Below are 26,405 nucleotides of genomic sequence, written 5' to 3' on the forward strand. Positions count from 1 at the left end.
GTCACTTTGAACCTAGATATGGTAGATAATATTGCAATCTGTTTCACAGAGCAAAAACATGGACAAAACTGCTGTCTTTCTCCATCTTGGAATAAGATTCCAAGATATGAGTCTAGGTTTATATTACTTTTATTAATAGAATATGTTTTAATACAAGTTGCTATCTGCATTCAAACTAACCACACAGTCCGACCTTGTGAGTAAGCTAAAAGAGAATCTTTCAATGAACTGTCAGGTTATTTATGTGACCCAACCACCTGTGCCGTCGAAAATTACATCAGTAACAGGTGAATTAGGGCGGAATTAAAGCCTTTAATTATGTGAATAATCTTGAGCAACAGCCGACGGCTTTGCTTGCAGACGTAAAATACAAGAGAAAAAAATAACTTCGGAAATGAGGAGGCTGATAATAACCTTAATAATAATATTGTTTTCTGACGGGAACCATTACATGGTGTTAAATAGTAATGTTTTGTCTTGGATATGATCTTGAGGTCAAAGTTTTCAGGTTTTGCTTGTGTGGGAAAACTTATGATGGAAAATTAAATTTCTGTTGGGGAAATTACCTAATTAATATGCACAAGTGATTTGGCCATTTAGCCAATCAGGGGGTCTCAAAGTATGATGATATTATCTGGATAAGAAACTCAAACTCCTCAAACCTCACACCGCTACCAATAAAAGGATGCACAGAGCAGTTTTTAGTCAGTCGAGAACAGGAATTTCCAGATAAGGTTGAGAGTCAGTATTGTCCACTCCAGCCATGCCACTCCCCCATTCACTGATAAAGAGAGAGAGAAGAGACAATCGGATGTTGGAAAAAAAGGATTCCATTGAGTTACTGTTGAAGTAGACTGCTTGTTGAAAGACAACGACATTGCATACATATTTTTTATTTCCCTTTCTCCTCTTCATAACCGTAAAACTAACATTTTTCTTGTATTTAAATGTTGAGTAATAATTAATCTGTACAAACGAAAATACAAAATTACGTTTGGAGTCAATTATTTGTTGTGTATCGAATTCGTGACTACCTCACAATAGAATGATGCCAATTGAAAGTAATTTCTTTTAGAAGACAGCAAGTAAGAGAGAGGTTGGCCAACCCAGCGCCAATAAAATTGTAGCACATGACACATGTATTCCCTGGAGACTTTGAGTTGTGCACTTTGTTTTTTTTTATTTCTTTTATTTTTTCTATTTTTGTTATTTACTTGTGAACCACTGTTGAAACAGGAAACACAGGAGTCTCACATCAACCTTGCCATCATGGAATTGACCAATACGATGCCATTGAACTTTCTTGGGTGTTCCGAGACAGAACCACCTAGAACTATACTCATGTACTGGTGAACACTACGGTCTTCATCATATTATATTTATATGATAATCCCCCATAAAAGAGATTCCTGCCGAAATGAAAACAATGGTAGTATTTATTCTGCAAAGATTGTTTTTGTGGCTCTGAGATGAAAACCTTCTTGCAAGGTAGATTTATATTTCTGTTTATGATTCTGTATACCAGAATATACCTTGCATCCCCCGCTGCTCAGTTGAGAAATGATTTACTCTTTGAAACCGTCGTTTGTTGGAGAGTCTTGTGACCATCACAGTTGCAAACTGTTGAACATATTTAAGGCATACAATATCACTTTGACGATCAGAACTTGTTGAAAGTGTTTTCCATTAGATTGAGGAGGGAATTTCAGATTGTGTAAAGCAGGCATGTCAAACGAAAAGTCTCCTTAGGGCCATAGAAGTCGATTAGTATTGTTGTGAGGGCCGCAACTCAGACTGAAAGAGAAATTAATTTTTTTTTTTACTAGAAAATGTAAAAATGCATAGTGAGCCTTTATTTTTTTTTAAATAAAACAAGTCAATATGAAAGTTTTAACAATAAAAAGTTTAAAAGAAAAATATACTTAAATTTTTTAACAAAGGCTGGTAAAAATTTGAAAAAAATTACCGTATTTTATTACTAAATTCAAAAGTTCAAACTTTAAAAATCTAAATAAATTAAAAAAATATGTGAAAAAAAATTAATGACTAATAAGTGTTTCATGCTAAATTTACAAAAACAAATTTGTAATTAAATTCATCTTTCATAAATTTTAAAATAAAATCATTATCTTTTATAGAGACAGATTCAAAAAAATAGTTTTACCACATTTTTAAAGGGAGATAATCCTTAAAATTCAATATAAATGTTTAACTTTCATTTTAAATAAAGAATGGTAGCAACAATACGATAAAAACATTTTAAAAACGTAAATACTACACATTAGAATAAGGAAACTTTAGTTAATTATAACATAATTGATACACAAAAAAAAAGAAACATTTAGGCTAAATTATTATTTACTTAAATGTTTTGTTGTTTTTTTCTTTTTATAAGACTTGACTGAAAATTATCTTCTTCCACTTCTATGTTGAAACGTATCAAACCCTGCCTATGAATTATGCAAGAAAGGAAGATCATTTGTATGAGCCGCACGTGTGTCTATGATGGACCACATGCGGCCCATGAGCTGTGTGTTTGACATGCCTGGTATAAAGAACTTGCATCACTAATTAGAATAGCCATTCCAAAATAAATTCAAATTACCGAAACACTTTTACATACAAGATGCTCAAATTCAGCAAAAATATGGTGAAATTTGTGTAGAAATATACAACTACTGTAATCTTGTATGTAAAGAAATTTAGTTGTATTCTCATAGTTAGACCATTATAGCATTGTATCTGCCAAATCGATATTTACTTCTGACTAGCAATTTTTTTTATTTTTTCCTTGTAGGATAGTTGGGGTAATTTCACTCACAGGGAAATTCCATCCTCTTTTCATTTAAAGAGATATAAATTTTGTCAAGCTTGTTGCTGTTGCTGCTGCTGCGGCAGTTACTGTCCTAATTTGAGTTGTCTATTTGATAGAGTTATGCCCCTTTAATTTTATTACCTCTTTTGAATCCATGCTGTGGATGATGTGGTTGCATCAAGTTTACAAGTCTTTTCCTGCTCCATCCACAAAACAAGTCTCGCCTTCCAGACGATTTATAATTATGTGAAAGAGAATAATATTTTATTTTTAATCTAAAAGTTTCATAATAATATAATACACATATTTTTTACTTTGAAGAAAATGTTGATTGTATTTCTGACCCGCACTAGTCCTGTTTGGGAAATTTTACCTCCAAGGGGTGTGGAAATTTCCAAACATGATTCTATAGAGTTCTGAAGGGTTACATCTGCAAAGAAGTATGCGCGAGCCTTTTCTAGTCTCACACAAAAACATGCGTTCACATCTCAAGCTATATTACTTGTCATATACATATGCGCACACAAACATACGCGCACACAAACATACGCGCCCACGTCCACACACGTACATATATTCACGTTCGCGTACATACACTCACATTCACGTGTATACACACATGCTAACGTACGCACATGTATGCACACAGATTGACAACGCAAAAGACCACCGGAAACAATTTTAAAAGCAAGAGACAAGCTGTTTCCAGTCTTTTTTGACTTAGCTCTCGAGCTGAGCGGTCATTGGACCATTCGCCTGCGCGCGTCACGTCCCCTGCTACTATATAGGGGGCATGAGCCAACAGACAGTATGTACACTTTATATCTCCATGGCCTGGATTGATTTTTTCTCATTCTCTCTCTATACTACAATACACTTTCCTCCTCACCAGTTAACAGCAGGAGATGCACACCAAACTCGATTGACTTTCTTTCTTTCTCTCGCTACAACAATAGACTTTCTCCTTCTCACCAGTAAACAGCGAGAGACGAACGCGGACATGAACACGTATTGTACCCTTTTCTTTCACTTGTTTCTTCACAAAATAAATTCCAGTTCGTTTAATTCAAGTAAACACGTTGTTCATTCCTTCCTCAAAGCAATTCATTTTTCCTTTCCCATTTCTCCTATTTTGTACGACTAGGGGATATGTATAATATATCCACCAGTCCACTACAAGTGTCTTTTTTTTTACTGATTTTATATTCAAAGTAATGTAATGGCCACTGAAACAGATTTTCGCCATCGCTATTATATTTCAATTGACAAATTGGTGAAAAGTTATGTGAATGTGAACATCGTGAGAGCAAAATAATCTAACAGACCCGACAAAATCTACGATATCGACGAAACATATTGGATTCTAAAACGATGAAGATTATCTGCAAGAAAAAAACAAACAAAACGTCAGTCACCTTTTCCGTGTCGTCGGCATCAAGCAGAGACTTCATCGCATTGAGAGGCTGTGTAAACTTAGATAGGTGAATACGACCCCTGTACATCATCTATGCAGTCAAAATTTTACAAGAGGCATGGATGCATGATGACCCAAATAATGTGTGCTACACAGTAAGCAAAAAGTAATGGATAGATAATTGTTATAATTTGAGAAACTTTTCATTCTATCACTTTCTCAAGAGAGACCTGTAATTTTTTTCTTCATTTTTCTTCATGGGAAGATCTACACCTACAACTATCAACTACTTTATGAGGAAGATCATCCCAATTTTGGGAGCCAAGTGACAGCAGACAAAGCAGAAAACAGTTGGCAGAGAATCTGTCATCCGTTAAATTCATTGAGAAGATGGCCCAGGAAGAGGAAGAAATAGAGCCAGAATTCAATGATGAGGATGTTCAACTATCAAGATGGTCAGCCCATCATAATGGGGATGGCAATGACAGTGAAACTTAGTTAGAAACTTCTTTGCAGACTTTTCAGTTTGAACAATACCTGGTGAGAGGAGGTTAGAGATTTATTTGTATTTTGTTTTTTTCTGATTGTTTTTTTGAAAATATATTGTAGCTATAGCTACCTGGTGTTCACTGGAGACAAAGGAAATGATTGAAAAGCAGGAGGTCGGAATTGGCACATTTTTGGTAAATTTGGAAGTTAAATAAAAAAAAATAATTCTGTTACTTGGTTCATTTTTAAAAATTTATTTTGTACACTGTAATTCTGTTGTTCTATAAATGTGTGTGTTGAATTTGTTCTACTCAGAATTATTTTTTGAGTTTAAGAATCATTTTTGTAAAGTAGGGAACAAAGTGGATCACTAAATAAATGTAATTCACTACAGTTTCTTTCAGAATATATTTATTCTGACTAAGAATTTTATTAATGAGATAAACAGTCAGACAGTCAGAAAGTGACTTAGAGTTGAGTCGGTCACACTGGAAGCTAACACCCTCTTGGAGGTGAGAGGAGGGGGGGGGAAGACAGAATAATGCAATCGAAAAGGCTTGAATCCCTGACCATCATCATCACCAGCTGGTATGAATACAGAATCATCTATATTTGTAAATTGTTTTTTTCATCGTCATTCCACCAAAAGTGTTTTGTCTATCATCTTGTAAAAGAACTTTGTACAACTCCCTCAAAGTATTATGTGTCCCCATCCGCCATCATCAATAATGTATCCCCTCCTCTTCATCTCTGTTATAAATGATCTTGTTATAAAATGTATCCCATACTCTAACAACAGAAGAATCTACACACTTGATAATATATACACTCCCTAATATGTGTATACCCACACCCATACACAATGAGATACGGTTTCAATATGTCAACATAACAATATACACTCTCTAGATATATGGTCTCTACAATATACACATGCTGATATATACTCACAGCGTAACACTTGCACTCCACATAATTAGAAAGAGTTTACTTCCTTCAAATTATTGTCAGCTAGTATTTAGAAAGTAATATTTTGTATGATATTTTGACTAAACAATGATATGTGTGATAATGCCAACTTCTGATTGTTGCTAATATATTTCTTACCCGTTTCGTGAGTTGTGTGTCCATCATAAAGTTGTGCACATGCTTTTCTGCCCTACTCAGTTCTAGTTTTCGTGCTATGACAGCAACAACCAGCGCAGTGCAGCCGGCACCCTACAATAGAAGAACCAAAGAATTTCAATCACAATCAAAATTGAAGAATCAAATAACACATGAGCAACAACAATTCAAAGAAGAAAAACATAAAAATGATTAGCAACAACAATAAGTAAGTAAAAAATAGTTATTTATTTATTAACAACATATTTATCTACTGACATTTGTATATTGGATAATTTTTACATCCATAAAAAAGTGGATCATTTATATATCCATAAAAGAGAGGATCATCTGTATATCCATAAAACAGTGGTCATTTGTATGTCTAAAATGCAGTGGATCATTTGTATATCTATAAAACAGTGAATCATTTATATATTCATTAAAAGTGGATCATTTGTATATCTATAAAACAGTGAATCATTTATATATTCATTAAAAGTGGATCATCTGTATATCTATAAAACAGTGAATCATTTATATATTCATTAAAAGTGGATCATTTGTATATCTATAAAACAGTGAATCATTTATATATTCATTAAAAGTGGATCATTTGTATATCTATAAAACAGTGAATCATTTATATATTCATTAAAAGTGGATCATTTGTATATCTATAAAACAGTGAATCATTTATATATTCATTAAAAGTGGATCATTTGTATATCTATAAAACAGTGAATCATTTATATATTCATTAAAAGTGGATCATTTGTATATCTATAAAACAGTGAATCATTTATATATTCATTAAAAGTGGATCATTTGTATATCTATAAAACAGTGAATCATTTATATATTCATTAAAAGTGGATCATCTGTATATCCATAAAAAAGTGGATCATCTGTATATCCATAAAAAAGTGGATCATTTGTATTTCCATAAAACAGTGGATCATTTGTATTTCCATAAAACAGTGGATCATTTGTGCATCTATAAAAAGTGGATCATTTGTACACAAATAAAAAATTATCTGTACATTCATCATTGGATCATGCTCTAAAGACTGAGAAATTAAGAATATTTAAAAAGAAGAAACTCAGTAAAAACAAAGAAGTTTTGAATGATGTCATCGTATAAATATATTTATTTTGATGTTGAAATGTCAACTCAGAAATTATTTAAGAGATATGATGATAATCTGGTTGGATATTGGAGTTTTCTATTTAGAAAGAAGCGAGAGACTACTACTGGTTCATAGAGAAATTCTCTTATATAATAAAAGCTGAATTTTTATTTTTTTCACCATTTTTGTTGCGTCAGTAGATTTGATTTGTGATTCTGAGATGTTTGTTTTCGTTCCTCAACTTCAAGCTAAGCTGGAAATCTTTATGAGGCTTTTATGATTTTTTTGTCATTCATTTCTTTTGCGGTGTTTTTTCTACTCATTTTCTTTGAATTAACTTATTAATATCTTTTATAGATAAAATTGATTTTAAATGAAAAAAAATTTGATATGGTAGTCCTTAGAGTAAGCGTGGTATTGTGGCGACTGCTGAAGGGAAAGTCATGGTTTCACCTGCATTCAAAAAACTGAGAAGGATGAAACTGATCGCAGGCCACCAAACAGTCAACATGACCTTCTTTTCATGCAACTCTGGCTTCGGAAAGTGTTGTAGAGCTTCGTCAGCATCTAACCACTGAGCTGAGCATTGCCAGTTGTTTTAAAAAACCCATTTTTCATCACAAGTCGCAACCCGGTTGAGAAACGGGTCGTTCTTGTTGCATAAAAGGAGGAAAGATGACACTTCATAACGGCGTTTCTTTTGGTTATCGTTCAATTTGAGAGACACCTGTTTATCAAGATTTTTTGTCTTTCCAATCTCTCTCCAGAGGTTGGAAATCATTGTATGTTGTTACGTCTAACTCAGAAGCAAGTTTCCAAACAGTTGTGCATGAATTGACTTCGACTAAGGTTCTTAATTATTGTCAACATCCGATGACCGATCACTAAGCTCATCATCTATAGGAAAATCGTAGCTTACCTGACTAGTGTGGGTGTCGTGTTCATTTGCTTAAGGAAAAAAAAGCTAAAATGGCGATGTCGCTTTTGTATTTGACGGTCACATGTGAGTAACGCAAACTTTATGCAAAATAGTTTATATAAGATGCATAAAAAGAAGCGGTAAAAGAAACAACTAGCGAATTGAAAGAGTGTTTTATGTGAACGGACGCATGTATTATCAAGATTATTGAAGCTGACTCAAAAGATTATATATATTACCTTTCAGCGATGGAGGGCAAGGTTTTTTATGTCCGGACTTTAGTGGCGCTGCAGCTGATATGGCCATTATCGAGTTAATTAAAAATGTGCAACTTGTGTGAGCTTTGCACTATAAAAAAATGTTGAGTACGTCCTGCCATTGAGATTGTGAGGTGGACCTCCGGCCATATATAAGCAGTTTAGTGTGAAGCAGAAAGCAGACGCAGAACAGATCAAGCAGGTTCTTATAACTGTGTATGCTACCGATGCCTTTAGTACATATGGCCAGTTTGTCACTCGAGAACTTTGCACTGATGAGATGGTGGATGATTTTTTTTGCAGAGCTGCGACACCTGGCCCGGTTGGTTGAGGGACTGTTGCCTAAATGTTGGTTAATGCGTGCATTCGTTTCTGGACGACTGCAACATCTCAGACATATATATAGTGTTTCATCCTGGATGGAAACGATGAATGTGGAGCTATCGTTGACCCAAATGAGAACTGCCATGACTGACACCACCTCTGCTAGATGAACACGTTCAGAATCAAAAGTGCGCCATGAATCCAACTACTTGGCAAAGGACTACTTACAGAATCGCCAAAAGAGGCCGGACAGTTGGATGCGCAAAGACCATCATGAGATACGTTGCTTCGGATGCAGTAGCCTGGACATATAGCACCGCAGTGCCAGGGAAACACTAAAGAGGAAAAGGCATTAGAATTAGTCTCCTCCTGACCAATTGGACACTAAGAAGCTTCCCTTCATGAAAGTACATGTAGATGGGGAAAATTGCACGGTGTTGATCGATTCCAGGTGTTCTCAGACTCTAGTGAGTAAAGTCGTGTGTCGCTTTTGGAAGCGGAAGTCTGCAGGAGTTCTAACAGCTGATGAAAGGACATTGAATTGTCAAGGATATAGCAGACTTAATGGCCAAGTTCCAGCTGTCGACATTTAGGCCATGGATAAACAACTTTTAGGCTTTGATCTACTGTTGGGGATTGATGTGATCAAGACACTCGGTGGAGTTTATTTCATGGAATCAGGTGAAGCACATTTCAGAGGCCTAAACAGATGTGCTGCCATCTTGATCGCCGAGCCGGACTTTAGTGTGACTTATGATCACAGTATCAAAGAATGAACTGCATTGAAGAAATGGGCAAGCAGTCACTCTCCCAGTGAATTGAGTGACCATGTCATGCCGGGGATGCCTATGTGAATGAGATTCAACAGTGGTAACAGAATGGATGGCTGTTGCCATATTAAGAAGAACTTTCCCCACCCAAGGGCCTAATTCCCTTAATGGCAGTCATGTAGGAGCAGAAGCATAAGGTGCGTCCAGTGCTTGACTACTGCGAATTGAATGAGTTTGTTGATGTACTGCCAATGCAGAAGTATATGTACAGAAACTAAGAAAATAGTGGCGACAAGGAGTCAATGTTTTGCTTATGGATCTGTGGAATGCATATCTTCAAATCCATGGCGACAAGGCGCTATGGCCGTTTCAAAAAGTTATTTTCAAGGGCCAGCGTTTCTGTCTTACACGGTTGGGATTTGGGCTGAATATGACACCACTTATTATGAAGTCTGTTATAGATGCTATCATATCTTAAAAACACCACATCAGCATATGTTGATGATATTTTCATTAATGAAAGTGTAGTCCTTGTGTCGTGCATGCAACAATATTTTTTAGACTATGGTTTGGTTTCTGAGGATTTGGTATGATTGAGAGACAGATGGAAACGAGGAAGTCCAATTCTGGAAATCCCTGGTGAATTGGGTGTCAGTTAGTAAGCGCTTAGCAACTGCAGTAACAAAGGACTGGGATAACAGAATCAAAACCCGTCTCTCTGTCATATATTGGCAGAAACTTTGAGCAATGTATGAAAAGCAGATCCCATTGAAGGAGACTGGTGTATGGACGGTAAAGAAATTAGTCTGGATGGATAGGAGTTGCATAGCCACAGGAGTAGCACTGGAAACGAATGGAACGGTCATTGAGGATACATGCTGGCTATGCTCAGCATATCAATCTAGCTGAATTTGACGTGCCAATCAAAGGAATTTATTTGGCTCTTCAGTGGAAAGTGACAGTGATGGTTAGGAACCTTGCAATCGCTGGTGAAAGAATATGGATTGACTATCGATGTAAAACTGTTGAAGTCCTGTCAGAATCACACAGATAGTCTCATCAGTGTGGATTTTTTTTTACAAGGTGGTCAACTCTTATCAAGGCCCGGAAGCCACTCAGGGATAACGGTTATTGTAAGTACAGTACGTTAGTGTGGAGATTTAATAAAGTGTCTACTTAAGGGGGTGGCTCATCAGAAACTTGTTTACGTTGGACTTGAAGACATCCAGGTTGTAGTCAGGTGGAAAGCAAGCAGACGGAACAGAGTTCCACAGGCGTGCAGTTCTAAGAAAGAAGCTTTGTTCATGGAATCTACATTTTGATTTAGGCATAGATAAAGAGTGGGAAAGTTTTTGACAGTGGATTCAGCTAGACGGGTGTTTTTTGTAAAAGATTAACGAAGGCAGACCAGAGATTGGAGTTCAGACGAGCATCTGCCATGGAAATAACGATAAAACAAGGACAGGCTCGCAACGTCTTTTCTGTGGGAGAGAGATTGCAGGGAAGAGAAAAGGGCATCCCCCACTAAGCCACGAAGTCTATTTTGTACTCTGTCAAGGCAGGATAGGCTGTTTTTAGCAGTTCCTGCCCAGATATGGCAACAGTATTTCATCCTTGGACGTACTTAGCTTTTATATAGATAGAGAATTGCATCAGTAATGAGATATCTTCTGGAGCGGTAGAAGGATCCCACCATCTTTCCAGCGACCTTGGCAACAAACTTGATACACGTGTTCCATTTCAGATCAGGAGTGAAGGTCAAGCCCAGAAGCTTGTCAAAACATGGGGCTTCTCCTAGACGAGAGCCATCCATTTCAATTAAGGCAACGCTTAAATAGTTTCCTAAGTATGGGAGCAAGTTCTGGTTGAAGCTTTTTTAACACTATAATTGGGATGCCGTCAGGGCCAGTTGCTTTACTGGAATCAAGGTTCTTGATTAGCTTGGCGACCTCATGCACAGATATTTGTATGTTACCTAGCGTGTTCTGTGTTATAGGAGGAAATATGGGGAGTTGATGGCCTTCATCGCATAGGGTAGAATTAGCTGAAAAGTTCTTGGCAAATAGTTTGGCCTTGTCTGAAGCTGACGAGATGACCTCTGATCCATTGATAATGGTTGGGATAGAACGCACACTTCTGTTCAGGATCCTATTTGTTATTTGCCAAAACTGGTGGGAACCAAGTCACTGATCAGCTACTTTAGATTTAACAGACTGGGCATATAGCTCTCTTGCATTTCTTATTACTCTTTTACAGTAGTTGCTGGCGTTCTTGAAAGCAGCTTTAGTCTCTGCATCTATTACGTTGCTAGCTATGGAAAAAGTGATTTCTGTTTGCGATGGCAGCAGCACATTCTGGGGAGAACCATGGCTGACTGGTAGGTTTTTGTTGGAATTTTTTAGATGGTATGAATCGGTGTATGCCTACAATTAATCATTCGGTCTGATACTATAGAGGACACCTTCTTTTTAAACATGGAATGCAGAGGTAGATCAGATATAAATGTACGGAAGTTATCCCAGTCAGCCATAGAGTATCGGTATACAGTATGGTGGAGGGGTACGTCTGGGGACTTGTTATATTTCATTTTTATCTTAACTGATATGACGGAGTGGTCAGAGGATCCTAGAAGAGAAAGAACAGAACATGAACATAGCTCAGGGGAAGTTGAGGGAAAAAAGTCTAGGAGGCTTGCATATTGACCTGTAGTATCGGGCACACAGGTGGGCTCGCGAACAATCTGCGTGAGGTCATAAGCAATGGCAAATTCATGAGAAAACCTCCCCTCATCGTCCGTCTTATTTGAGTGGGTCAGCCATTCCACGTTAAGGACATTGAAGTCATCACAGATGTGAATGTTAGCCGAGGGATGTGCAGACAGGATGTGGTTTATTTTCTCAGATATGCTCTTAAAGATAGTAACTCTGCTGTTATGGGTCCAATAGAGGGCAAATATAAATGCAGTGGATGGATCTACTCAAGGAAGAGAGCCAGTGCTCTGGAATTGCACAACATTAGGACAACTTGATGAGGATTAGGTGGCTAACATCCATCATCAAAGTGGACATCCACGTGTGAAACCAACTTTATATTTTGCCAGGTCGGTTGACCCACAAGTGTTTAAAGAGACTGCTAAATCCAATGTGAAAGCCTGAAAAACCTGCCGATCAATAGATTTGGCACCTGCTCGCTGGAAAAAAGGAAAACTCAGCGTGAAGAACAACTGGGACACGATGGTGAGAATTTTCTATCATCGACTGTGGCAATTTGCAATATGGCGGCCATTGCGTCAGACAGATGCAATCGCTGTTATATATTTATATTATATTTTCTTTGAGCGAGGCCCACCAATAAACATACAAAATTTAAGGTATATTTTATCAGATTCATATTTAGAATATAATTCAAACAAAGATATACATAAGGTTTTCGACAAAAAGTAACTGGTGTTAATTGTCCTACAAAAACTGAAAAGGCAGAATAAGACTTCTATTTCTCACTAACTGGAGATTAGAAATTACCAAAATGATTAATTATTAGCTGGGCGCCCGGCGATGCCCATTCGTACAATATGCTTAAACATGATATTTTAATTTATACAAATTGTGTATGTATTATTATAGAATTTATTGTATATTATATATTACGAGAAATAATTTGCCCGGTGGACTAATTTGCAAAAATAATTAAAAAAAAATAATGATAATAATGTCGTTAATCAAATTCCGTCTGTGTTTTTTTACAATATCATGTAAACTGATATTTGGGCTTGACAATGTTAAAAACATTCTTTCTTCTTTTATAGATAAAAAAGAAGAATTTTTACATTGTAATATTTTACGTTACCTCGGCCAAGATTATACCGGCGTAACATAAAATATTTCCCTGTAAAAATTCTATAAAAAGATTATTTTTAAGATTTTTTTTCAATTTTCGATACTTATTGGATGAATTTCTGTAAAAAACATTGACAGAAATATAAATTACCTTTGTGCAAAATTTTCAAGAGATAGACTCAGATGTTTCGGAACTTATAAGGAAGGAACTAACACACACTCAAAGTGACTTTAGTAAAGATAGTGATAAAAATAACTCGGTTTAATCATAATCAAAATAATACATTTTCCTTCAAATATTTTTTATCATTAAACAAAAAACGGATTTCATTTACAAAACGTTTTACTTAATAGCCTAAAAACTATATAGTTTTATTTATAGTTTTATATACATTTCGTTATACACACAATTTTCATATTTTATTGATTTTTAGCCTATAATCTTAACTAGGTGTATAATCTTTTGATATCTTCACTTTTGGTGTTGATCACATTTTTAATTTTTCAATTTGCTGCCTAATCCCGGTGCTGATGATAAGACTTTATTAAAATAAAAACTAAATCTGTCGTCTTAGAAACGATCGTACAATGATTGATATCGAATTCTTGGAGCCTACGCAAATGATTTTTCCATAAATTATTTATTTTACCCTTTGCTTTAACTCTCTATCTGTCCGTCTGTCTGTCTGTCTGTCTGTCTGTCTCTGTCTCTGTCTGTCTGTCTTTCTCAACGGTTGAGTTTCAATTATGGCTATATATATATATATATATATATATAAAATATAAAATAAATTGAGCTCTCATACCCGGATTTCCTCTGGATTTATTCCATTATAACACTATATATATATATATATATATATATATATATATATATATATATATATATATATATATATATAGTGTGTGTGCATATTTAGGCAGCATTTCTTAATTTAAACAAATATTGTTAAAATAACAGATCGCTTCTATTCGATTATAATTTTTGTTATGTTTCTATTTTTCTCGTTATCTTCTTTGTGTAAAAATCTAAATTATTAGTGTAAGTTCCGTAGATGTCATCGACGTTTTTAATGCTACATTATTGAGTGAGAAAGAAAATGAACAAGTAGACTGGAAGTCTGGTAGAGAAAAGGGATCATAATAGCGTGTGGCCAGTATTTGTACACAGTGGGACGCAAAAGTGTTAGAAGAACAACAGTCTAAATCGTGTGTGTTAGAATTTGGAGCATTATGCCAAACATTACACGCACGTATATATATATATATATATATCTATATATATATATATATATATATATATATATTTAGTAAGTTATAAAATGTATATGTCGATTAAGCTAATATTCAGTGTAGCTTAATCGCCATATACATTTTATAACTTACTAACTAGCTCTACCTGCACTTTTGAAGTAAATACTTAAAGTTTACGCATAAATCTATACTTTCGTATATTAATTTTATGTGAGTAAATTAAGTAGTTATATATATATATATATATATATATATATATATATATATATATGTGTGTGTGTGTGTGTGTGTGTGTGTGTGTGTGTGTGTGTGCTGTTTTGGTAAAGTATGTTTTTTCAATTATATTTCACTCTCTCCTTTTTGTATAGAAGCTCAATGTATGCTTAATATAACAACAGAGCATATATAATAGAATAAAGTAAAGTTGCTGCCCAAGTTTTCATGCAAAACAGTTCCTTTAGCATATTACAGTTTCGGTACATTTTTTACAGATCAGTTTCATTATGCAGAAACAAACGGTTATTATCATGTCAATACCGTCTTTTTTGTGTATAGAGTATATGCACGAAAAGAGACGGTATTGACATAATAATAACCGCTTGTTTCTGCATAACAAAACAGATCTGAAAAAATGTATGGAAATTGTAATATTCTGGAGGAACTCTTTTGCATGAAAAATAAATATTTAGATCTTGGAATGTAACTATACTGTTATACATATATATATAATTATGACTCAAATCATTTTTAAATACATACATTCCTTTCGGAAATCATCACATTACAGCCTCTCGGGAGATCTGAACGTGGCCATGCAGCCATCTCTAGCTTTTTATCATTGCACAATCTAAAGGGAAGACAACTATATAAATTTTATTTATCCCTACTAATGACTGTATAGACCCAGCATTTCCAGATCGAAACATATTGCCGAGCGGAGGGTTTTGTCAAATACTATTTAAAATACACAGTATATCCTAATTAGTCACGAGTTATGTATTATTATTCTTTTTTAATTTAATTTTTGTTTGCTGAAGAAGGCCAAAGGATTAGTTGGCCGAAACGTGGTGAGACACCAACAACTATGAAGATGGGGATAACAGTCCGTAAAAGAATGAATACATTAGTTACGATTTTAAAAATGAATTATGAAATGAGATCTAACAGAATGTATTTGGAATATTTATAAGCAAGTCAGCCATTTTACTCTTGTTTTATCAATTAAAAAAAAATTACTTATTTCGCAACCTTCCGAAATTTGAAAGAAATTTGTCAGCAGTTAAACTTTTTGTTTTAATTTTATTTACAAAGGGGTCACCACATATCAAGGCCCAGAGGCCACTCGAGGATAAGGGTTAATGTGTGTATTGTAGTCATTGGGACAGTAGTGTGGTAATCTTGGTGGTCGAAATTTGGTATAATCATTATTTACAGGGACGGTTCAATAAGAACTTGTTTATGTTGGACCTGAAGATAACAATATTGTAGTCAGCTGGAAAGCAGACCCGCGGAACAGAGTTCCACAGACAGGCAGATCTAGGAATGAAACTTTGTTTATGGAATCTACATTAAGGTTAAGACTCCAATAGAGAGTTGGGGGAATTTATTAATAGTGTTTTTGGCTAAATGAGTGCATTTTGTGAAAATTTAGCAAGGTTAGCATAGATTAGAACTTAGTCGAACACTTCATATGAAAATAACGATAGAGCCAAGACAAGCTCGAAACGCCTCTTTCATGGGAAAGAAGTTGCAGAGAAGAGAAAAAGGCATCGCCTACTTAATTACGAATTCGGTTTTGAACTCTGGCAGGATAGGGTGCTCTGAGCAGTTTCTGCCAATCATTTAAAAAGCTATTTACATCCAATCATTTAAAAAGCTATTTACATCCAATCATTTTAAAAGCTATTTACATCCAATCATTTAAAAAGCTATTTACATCCAATCATTTTAAAAACTATTTACATCCAATCATTTTAAAAGCTATTTACATCCAATCATTTTAAAAGCTATTTACATCTAATCATTTTAAAACCTATTTACATCCAATCATTTTAAAAACTATTTACATCCAATCATTTTAAACCCTATTTACATCCAATCATTTTAAAAGCTATTTACATCCAATCATTTAAAAAACTATTTACATCCAATCATTTTAAAAGCTATTTACATCCAATCATTTTAAAAGCTATTTACATCCAATCATTTAAAAAACTATTTACATCCAATCATTTAAAAAGCTATTTACATCCAATCATTTTAAAAGCTATTTACATCCAATCATTTTAAAACCTATTTACATCCAATCATTTTAAAAGTTGTTTACATCCAATCATTTAAAAAGCTATTTACATCCAATCATTTTAAAATCTATTTACATCCAATCACTTTAAAACCTATTTACATCCAATCATTTTAAAAGTTGTTTACATCCAATCATTTAAAAAGCTATTTACATCCAATCACTTTAAAACCTATTTACATCCAATCATTTTAAAAGCTATTTACATCCAATCATTTAAAAATCTATTTACATCCAATCATTTTAAAAGCTATTTACATCCAATCATTTTAACAATAGAGATTTAAACATTCTTACTTTAACAAAATCACCTTCGATTTATTTTATAAAATACTTATTTAAAAAAGTAATAATTTGGTGAACAAAACGATATGTTTTAAAAAAAGAAGGGAAACAAAATTTAAAATAAAAACATTCTCAATTCATGCCTTTAGTTTGGAGCAAAGTGTAGTATCTGGTCTGTTATACACTTTATATCTTCTCATCTTGGTTAGTGAAGGAGAAATCCTTCTAGACTGAAGCTACGTTTATTTTTGTCCCAATCCAGAGGTCTCTTTTTATGGAGAGCTGGATTTTCCTCACATTTTTTTTTTTTTTTTTTAATTCAATTTTCACCCCAAACAAGGCACAGTGCCACTTTGAAGCAGGGGGCTACTATCAGGGACTTAATTAGCGGGGTCATTATGAAGGGAGATGAGTAGAAAGATGTTTGTTAACATTACACTTGAACTTCTGCATATCATTGCAGTTGGGAAAGCAGAATCCCGGAAGGGAGTTCCAAAGACCCGCAGTTCTGGGAAAGAAACTATTGGAGTAAAAGGCTTTCTTGCACCTAGGGATCTCTACTGTAAAGGGATGAGACTTAGTAGCTTGGGTTTGTCGGGGGGTAGTTACGTCGGGGAGGTAAAAGTGTTTGCAGTTCGTCAGAGCATTCACCATTAAAGTATTTGTAGAACAGGCAGAGGGATGCAACATCTCGTCGATGGGACAGAGGCTGAAGCCTAGATGACAGTTCAGGACCTATCAGGTTGGCGACTCTCTTTCGAACCCTGTCCAGGAGCGAGAGACAAGCAGCAGATGCACCAGCCCAGATGTGACAAGAGTACTCCATACATGGGCGAATGGTTGCCTTATAGAGGTATAGGATACTGTCAGGCGTAAGTAGTTTTCTAGCACGGTAGAGGGAGCCAACCTTCCTTGCAGCAGCCTTGGCAATGCTCTCAATGTATCTATTCCAGTTCATATTCCCTGTAAACTTTAGGCCGAGAAGTTTAAAAGAAGTACTTTCAGGCAATGTGTTCTTGGCCATTGCTATTAGTGGTAGAGAAGGTTTCTTGTAGTTATTGAAGGAAACAAGCTTAGTCTTAGCAGCATTGAATGTGACCAACCATTTTTGTCCCCCATTCCACTACGGATTGGAGGTCATCCCCTAGTGTTTCTGCCATTTCCTTGGATATGTGTCCATTTGTTTTCCCCTCATATCTGTTATAGAGAGTTGTGTCATCGGCAAATATACCCATCTCCGAAACAATTTTATCAGGGAGGTCATTTATGAATATCAGGAATAATAGAGGTCCAAGGATAGACCCCTGAGGTACTCCCGCATTTATGTCATATTGTTTGGATGTACGACCGTCGAGGACAACTTTGATTTTTCTATTACTTAAGAAGGATTTAATTACATTATGAATTCTTCCAGTGATTCCAAAAAAATCGACTTTGTATCTCTCTCTTCGTCGCGAGGCAAGATAGTAGGAACTCTTGGATCACATGGGCTACGTAAAGCTGTATATATATATATATATATATATATATATATATATATATATATGTATATATATATATATATACGTTTTATTTTTTATTACCGTATCTTTCTGTTAAGTTACATTATTGTTTCAGCTACCCGGCCGTTTTTTGGCCGTCTGTAGCTTCCTCAGACTTTTACAGAAATGTAACTTAACAGAAAGATACGGTAATAAAAAATAAAACGCATATGTGCTCTACAACAGTATTCAGCACTTTCTTCAGTTTTTATTAATTATCATTTCTACTATATATATATATATATATATATATATATATATATATATATATATATATATATATGTACTGAGTGCAGTTGAGCGCTTCATATACATTAGAAGCATTATCTCTTATAATGCTTTAGTCACCAGGAATATGGACAACTGACCAGCAATATATATATATGATTAGTTTTTTTTGGAAAAAGAATTCCAGCAGAGTGCTCAATTAAAAGGAAAATCCAAATTGTAAGAGTGTATATATATTTTGTGTACAGAAAGTTGTTAGTTGAGACAGAGCATTGGTACCGTAGGTTTCAAGCCCGATAATAAGGCCCGTTTAAGGTATCCTTATCAAGCTCTCTTCAGAGACGAATATTGGCTGAAGAGAGCTTGATAAGGATACCTTAAACGGACCTTATTATCGGGCTTGAAACCGACGGTACCAATGATCTGTCTCAACTAACAACTTTCTGTACACAATATATATATATATATATATATATATATATATATATATATATATATATATGCTAGCCGTATATACCTGGCGTTGCCAGACTGAAACATATTGCTTGCTAGTGGGTTTAGTCACATGCGATTTAAAACACACCAAAGGTATTTATTTTCTCTTCCACCACGAGAATATCGTAACATGTTGCGTTTTTCCATCAAAGTCGACCACTTGTTGGATTTATGGAAGCATAAAACATATCCGTCTTAATCTATGAAAATCAAAGAAAAACAATTTTCATAGCTAGGGAAATAACTCTCATAGCTTAAATGACTGAAGCAATTGATGCCAGCTAATAATAATTCAAAATAAATTGAATTAAATATAAATCGAAAAAAAAATTGAATAAATTAACTTTAAATAATATTTATAAACAGAACAATTAAAATTATTCTATTACTAATGACCAGTAATAACATGAAGTTAATTATTAAAATAAATTTTCAGTATGATAATTAATTTATAAAACAGTGTACCTCTTGTACATATTAATCAAATTGTGGACAAACAAAAACAAGAATACGACTTTATTATAATAGGTGTGTGCGTGTATGCGCGTACGTGTATATATGTGTATGTGTGTAAAAATGTATGCTTTTGTGAATGTTCTATTCTTTACGTATACCAATCTTTTTTCAAACCAGAAGCCTATTGTTTGTTGAGTTATAACAAAAGAGCATATATATAAATGATAACAATTTTGCTAGATTTCTAAGTTGAAGGTTTTATTTATTTTTACCAAACATTCTTTTCTAAACAAAAATTTGGTACATTTGCAGATCTGTTTCGTTTATGGACTAACAACCGATATTTATATGTCAATACTGAATATTTCCTCTGTGGACTCATTATCACTTACATCTCTATGCATTTTCCTCTTTGGGAACATTTTTTAACATTTGAATTCACAGAAGAAATATCTATACCTATTCAACTTCAAAATGGTAATCAACTTCAAAATGGGCTTATTTTTTGTAAAAAAATGAAAAATAATCAATTCCAAAATGGAGAAATCAACTTTAAATTAATAAAATGTGAAAAATCTAAAACAATCAATTTAAAATAAAATGAATAACTTCAAATTGAAATTTTTTAATAAATTGAAAATTCTTTATTCAGTTAACTTACTCTATGAGTAAGGAAATTGACCAGTCATGTTTATATATATATATATATATATATATATATATATATATATATATATATATGGGGGAGTATAAGAAGGCTACACCAATGCAGGAAACCAGCTGTTGTATATGAACAAAAATGAACAAACGAAAGGAGATCATATTTGTTTTGTTATTTTATTTAACTTCTGATATCCATTTATTTTTCAAGATAATCAAATGACAAATCAGTAAATATGAACTTACTGTTTTGATATAACCGGAATGGTGTAAATTTTAATATTTAGAGAATACATCTCTTTTCTAAAAGAAAAGCGACTCAATAATGTTTTTTAAAAAAGGAAAACATTGAAATACTGTAAGGCGGAAATGGACGTGGGAACGGGACAGCTTGAAAAGCAGACACACACACGCATGCACACACACACGCATGCACACACACACGCACGCACACACACACACACACACACACACACACACACACACACACACACACACACACACACACACACACACACACACAAAGTACAGATTATACCTAACAACCCAAGCTTGCTGTAGCTCGAAGATATCTGAAAATATTTGAAAACACAAAGGGATGTTTTTTTTGTAATGAATTACATTGTAGAGCATATGCAATTCATATAATATTTTCACATTCTGAATTAGATAAGTTATTAATTTTTAACACTATAGCCTAGCAGTGTTAATAAATCATAATTATATATGTACTATATTCATATCGGAAACAGGCAATAACCAATGTTAAATTATCTATATTATCTGGTGATAAATATATATATATAATTATTACTATAATAATTTTAAATACCTACAGACGCTATATATGAGGAAGACCCCAACATACAAACAACTTAGTATCTGCAATTAAGATTACCTCCCTTTGTAATAAACTTAGATGATATAATATTTTCAATATATTTATTAGGAACGTTTATATAATTTTATATTCCTGCAAAGTAAAAATAAAAGAATAAATATTAGATTTATTTGTATTATATTAAATCTCAATTTGAAGTTGATAATTTTCATTCTGAAGTTGATTATTTCGCATTTTGACGTTGATGATTTCGCATTTTTAAATTGATTAATCCATTTTAAAGTTGATTATTTCGCATTCTGAAGTTGATTATTTCTCATTTTGAAGTTGATTAATTCATTTTGAAGATGATTATTATCATTTTGAAGTTTAAAAGGTATTGTATTGACATACACATGTGTGTTCTGCTCCTATGAACAAAACAGATCTGTGAATATGTCGAATTTTAGGATATGAAACAATTGGCAAGATTAATAAAATCTTGCACTTCAATATATATATATATATATATATATAAATATATATATATATATATTATTTTTTTCTCTTTTTGAAACTGATTCATAATTTACAATTATTAATCTTTATCCTCAATATATATATATATATATATATATATATATATATATATATATATATATATATATATATATAATGACTGGATCTGACCTACAATTGTTCCATGACCTATCATACATTGTGACATAAAATGTCATAGAATTGATTGCTGAGAAACTTTGACATTTGTCGATGTCGTAGCGACCAACATACAAATATAAAAATATGGAGAGGGATAAGCATTCAGGCAATACATGGCATTTGTCCAATTGTGTAGGAATAACAATATTATCATTATTATTTTGTTTTGAACTGTTGCAAGAATTGCACGTGCTTCTACAAAAATAGTTCTGAATAGAAAACTACACATTAAAGAAAAAAATGGTTAACTATACAACAACCGGTCACAGAAACAGGGAAAAGAAAAACAACGAAATCATCTTTCTAATCATGCTCATACATTTAAAAAGCGAAGTTGTAAACAAAACAATGTTTCTGCTTTGACATCAAAATAAAATACGCATACAAAAGGGGCACATGCAAAATGCTAGACTTTCTTTGGCAAATAATGGTTTAGTTTACAATTCTATTTTGCAATTTTCTGAACATTATTTTTTGGAAACGTTTTACAAATTTAATCGGAGATAGGATAAAATTTTATTGAAAATGCCAGATATCAAAACCAGCTGCAACATATTCCTACTTATGAGATTTTTCTTAAAATGCTACATTAAAAAGTATAAGTAGCAGAAACTTTGCTTAGTGAGGCTTTAAACCAATGCTTTTCAGGTGAAAATATTATTACATATGTACAGGTACTGTCGAAATTAGTATAAATGTAATATATTATGAAAAAATGATCCAGTAGAAAAATAATTACAAGTAAAAATAGAATTTATTGAATTATCGAGTTTAATAGTATGTTTCAATGCGGAAGAGTTGTGCGACCAATTTGGTATGACAAACTGACTTATTTCCCTTGACTTAAATTAAACGTAATTGTGGATCATTTTTGTTAGAAATACAACTAGCACATCTTCCACTAAATCACTTTTCGAAAATTTTGAAATTTATACTAATTTTGACATGGTAAGTAAGTATGTAATAAATATGTAAAAACCAGAACGAGTATATGAATGCTGTGCTCAATAATCAGAATTTAATTAAAATAAAAAATTACTTTCTATTTGCTAGTTTAAAGGTTTTCGTTCAGATTTGCTAAGAGTGATCTTCCTTTAAACCATAACGAGTTATTTCCCCTGAATTATACTGAAAAACGATAGAATGCATTCTCCTATTTTTGGAAATCAAAAATATCTAATTTCTAATCCACATGAAGAATTTAGAAACTGGATTTACTCTATTTCTTGCTTGAACGTCCAAAGCATCTTACATGATTCAACAGGTTGCTAACATATGTTTCTCATTAACCAAGGTCGTAGTTGTTTTAAGACTCTCTCTTTTCTTAACCGAAACTTCTGGAATGGCTCTCAATCTTTGCTTTGATTTTTCTGTTCGTAGTTGTCTAGGCTTTGAGGACATGCATGCGCATTTTTGTATGTCCAGCAAAGGCTTCTTTTGCGGGGGTTCTCCGGGGGGGGGATTAATATGCCTCAGAACTGTTTACATACCCCTATATAATAATATCTAGGATTTGAGAAGGGACAATTATTATTTTGATCGACTTTTATAAAATTCGCCCTATTTTGTTGTGTCACGTGTCTGTTTGGCTTTTTAATATAAATAAAGTAAAACGAATTGAAACGAGGTCAGTTCCTCATCTTTCGCGCCGGGGACGTCCAGAAAACAATGAGCTTTTGATCAATGCGGTGAAAACCGTCATATCAGACAATTGCTATTCATTTGGACACTCTCATTTTTATGGGAAACTGGTTTCCCCCCAACATCTTGGAGAAACAAAACATTGCCTTGAAGCCAAAGTTAACTGCGGGATTTCATTTCCCCTATCGTGTGATGTTTAAATTTACGCGCCTGTCACAATAACTTTTTAAACGTTTAATTCCATCCATTCTCATTCCACTTCCTTCGTAGCATCGAGATAAGTTATCACGCTTTTTTTTTCGCTTTCGCCTCAACGATTCAGGTTCGAGCCTACCTCCATCCCAAAACTTTTTTCTTTTACACACACCCGGACAACGCCGGGCACCCCAGCTAGTCATCAATAAAGGAGGTCATATTTGTACATTGTCTATTTATTCGTCATATTTGTACACTTGTCTATTTATTCGTTAATTCTAGTAATACGCGTTCTATATCGATTGCGTTGTGATATTAGTGCATAATTTTGTATAGTAATCATGTCTTTGGTTTTCACTCGTTTATGAATAATCTTTCGTACATCCTTTTGTATGTTTGTCCGTGTAAGAATAATTGTACATATGCATAAATCCAACTGTTTCTGGATCACTTTTAAAAAAGTTTTCCCTTGTTCATTTTGACTCTCATGTGTATACTCAAAAAAACAAAACACGTAAAATAATCACTGCGTACCTTGGAGAAGATACTCTAAATTCTGAATTTTTGAGATTTAAAATAAAAAAAAATTACTTGGGAGTCACCGCTTATCAAGGCTTGAAAACCACTCGAGGATAAGGGTTAAGAAATGGTGTAAATTGGGTAGACTTTGATTATTTACGGGGACGGCTTAACAAGAACTTATTTATTTATTTTTTTATTCAATTTTCACCCCAAGCAAGGTATAGTGCCACTTTGAAGTAGTGGGCTACTTTATGGGACATAAGTTGCAGGGATATTATGAAAGGAGATGAACAGCAAGATGTCTGTTCATATTACACTTGAACTTCTGCATGTCAGTACAGTTGGGAAAGCAGAATTCCGGAAGGGTGTTCCAAAGTCTAGCAGTTCTGAGGAAGAAACTATTGAAGTAGAAGGCTTTCTTACACTTAGGGATCTCTACTGTGAAGGTGTGGGATTTAGCTGCTGGTCGAGTTTGGGAGTTGAAGATTACCATGTTGTATTCAACTAAGAAGCAGGCAAGTGCTCTACATGCGGTCAGTGCTGGGAAAGAAGCTTTGTTCATAGAATTTGCATTTAGATTCAGGAACAGTTAGAGAGTGAGGGAAATCATATATAGTGGTTGTAGCTAGTCGAGTGTTTTTTTGTGAAAGTTTGGCAAGGGTGAATCATAGATTGGAGTTCAGTCGAGATGAAGATTGCTAATTTGGATTATTTGGATTATTCAGACTACTTTCGGCTGATGTAATCTCTGACCTTCTTCAGGTGTATATTATTATTATTATTTTTTTTTTTTGCATAAAGACCTGTGGCATAATGGATAAAATACTAAATAAAATTAAGTTTTAAGTGACAATCTTCTGGGAGTTTAAGATTCAATCTTCAGTGCAGGCGATGCTAGGAATAATATTGTGAATCATTTAGATTTCTACTTGGTCATGGCTGACAGAACAAGAACACGCTACCTCCATGTATTAAATACAATATTCCATCAAAATTGGCTGAACTGTTGCATGAATAACGCTCAAGATAAGAACATGCTAGTGATTCAATATATAATGTTTTTTTTTACAAAGGAGTCACCACTGATCAAGGCCCGCAGACTACTCGAGGATAAGGGTTAATGAGTATACAATAGTCAATAGGACAATATCGTAGTAATCGTTAGTAGAGGAAATTTGGTAAATTGGATTACTTAAGGTGAGCAGCTCATCAAGAACTTGTTTACATTGGACTTGAAGGCAACCATATTGTAGTCAGCTGGAAAGCAGGGAGACTGAAGAGAGTTCCACAGGCGTGCAGTTCTAGAAAAGAAACTTTGTTCATGGAATCTACATTTAGGTTTAGGCACTGATAAAGTATGGGGGAAATTATTGATAGACGAGTAGTTTTCGTGAAAGTTTGGCGAGGAGGAGGACCATAGATTGGAACTCAGACGAGCACTTATTTTACAGAGTCTCTAAATCATGTTTATTATTCTTAAAAATCCACTCTGAAGAAAGCACACTGAAAGTTAAGAATCTATTGTGAACTACGTGGTCAGTTTGAAAAGTCACAGCGGAAATAAATCTTGGATCGATAAATACTTGATTAAAATGTTTGACTCTCTATATATATACTATTGAAAGTGATTTGAAAGTTTTTAAACTGGCAAATAGAATGTAATTTGTGGCTTGAATTAAAGTTTAAAAGTAAAATACAAATTATGTTTCGAAATTTTTAAAGATTTTTTTAGATAAGGATTGATAATTTAAATGATTTGGATTATTTCAACTACTATTCTCATCTCGGTTATGAAATTAATTTCACAACGTTTCGGCCGATGTAACATTTGACCCTTTTTAAATCCATCTTTTCAAACTTGCCAACCGCTACAAATTTTCGAACTGTTTAATTTGAAATTTTGTATAAATTGCAGAGTGCAACATAAAGATTTCCAAGTTCGAAAAATTGCACACGGAGAAGGTCGGAGGTTGCATCGGCCGAAGCGTTGTGCAAATGAGAATGAAGATGAGAATAGCAGTCCAAATAATTCAATTTGTTCTAAACTGGATGAAATTGGTAATTTTTCAAATGCGCTGAGCTATATTAATGAAATTATTATTTATTTAAATATTAAATAGTAATATATATTAAATATTTCAGCAAAATTTAAATTGCAGCTTCAGATAATCAAGTTTACATAAAACTTCATCGTCTACATTATTACGTAAATAAATATAATTGTTTAA

At 33.8% G+C, this 26,405-nt stretch overlaps 1 protein-coding gene across 2 annotated transcripts in view; it reads right to left on the reverse strand.

Moving 5' to 3' along the window:
- Positions 1-26,405, reverse strand: part of LOC145266837 (uncharacterized) — a 791,045-nt gene that overhangs the window by 104,677 nt on the left and 659,963 nt on the right. For both annotated transcript variants that reach the window (XM_080122656.1, XM_080122655.1), the window contains exon 5: positions 5,826-5,936. In XM_080122656.1, the coding sequence (XP_079978782.1) occupies positions 5,826-5,936 (111 nt within the window). The remainder of the gene's footprint in view (positions 1-5,825; positions 5,937-26,405) is intronic.

Source organism: Euprymna scolopes, chromosome 4 (assembly GCF_053919585.1).
Source record: "Euprymna scolopes isolate OS-2025 chromosome 4, ASM5391958v1, whole genome shotgun sequence".
NCBI lineage: Eukaryota > Metazoa > Mollusca > Cephalopoda > Sepiida > Sepiolidae > Euprymna > Euprymna scolopes.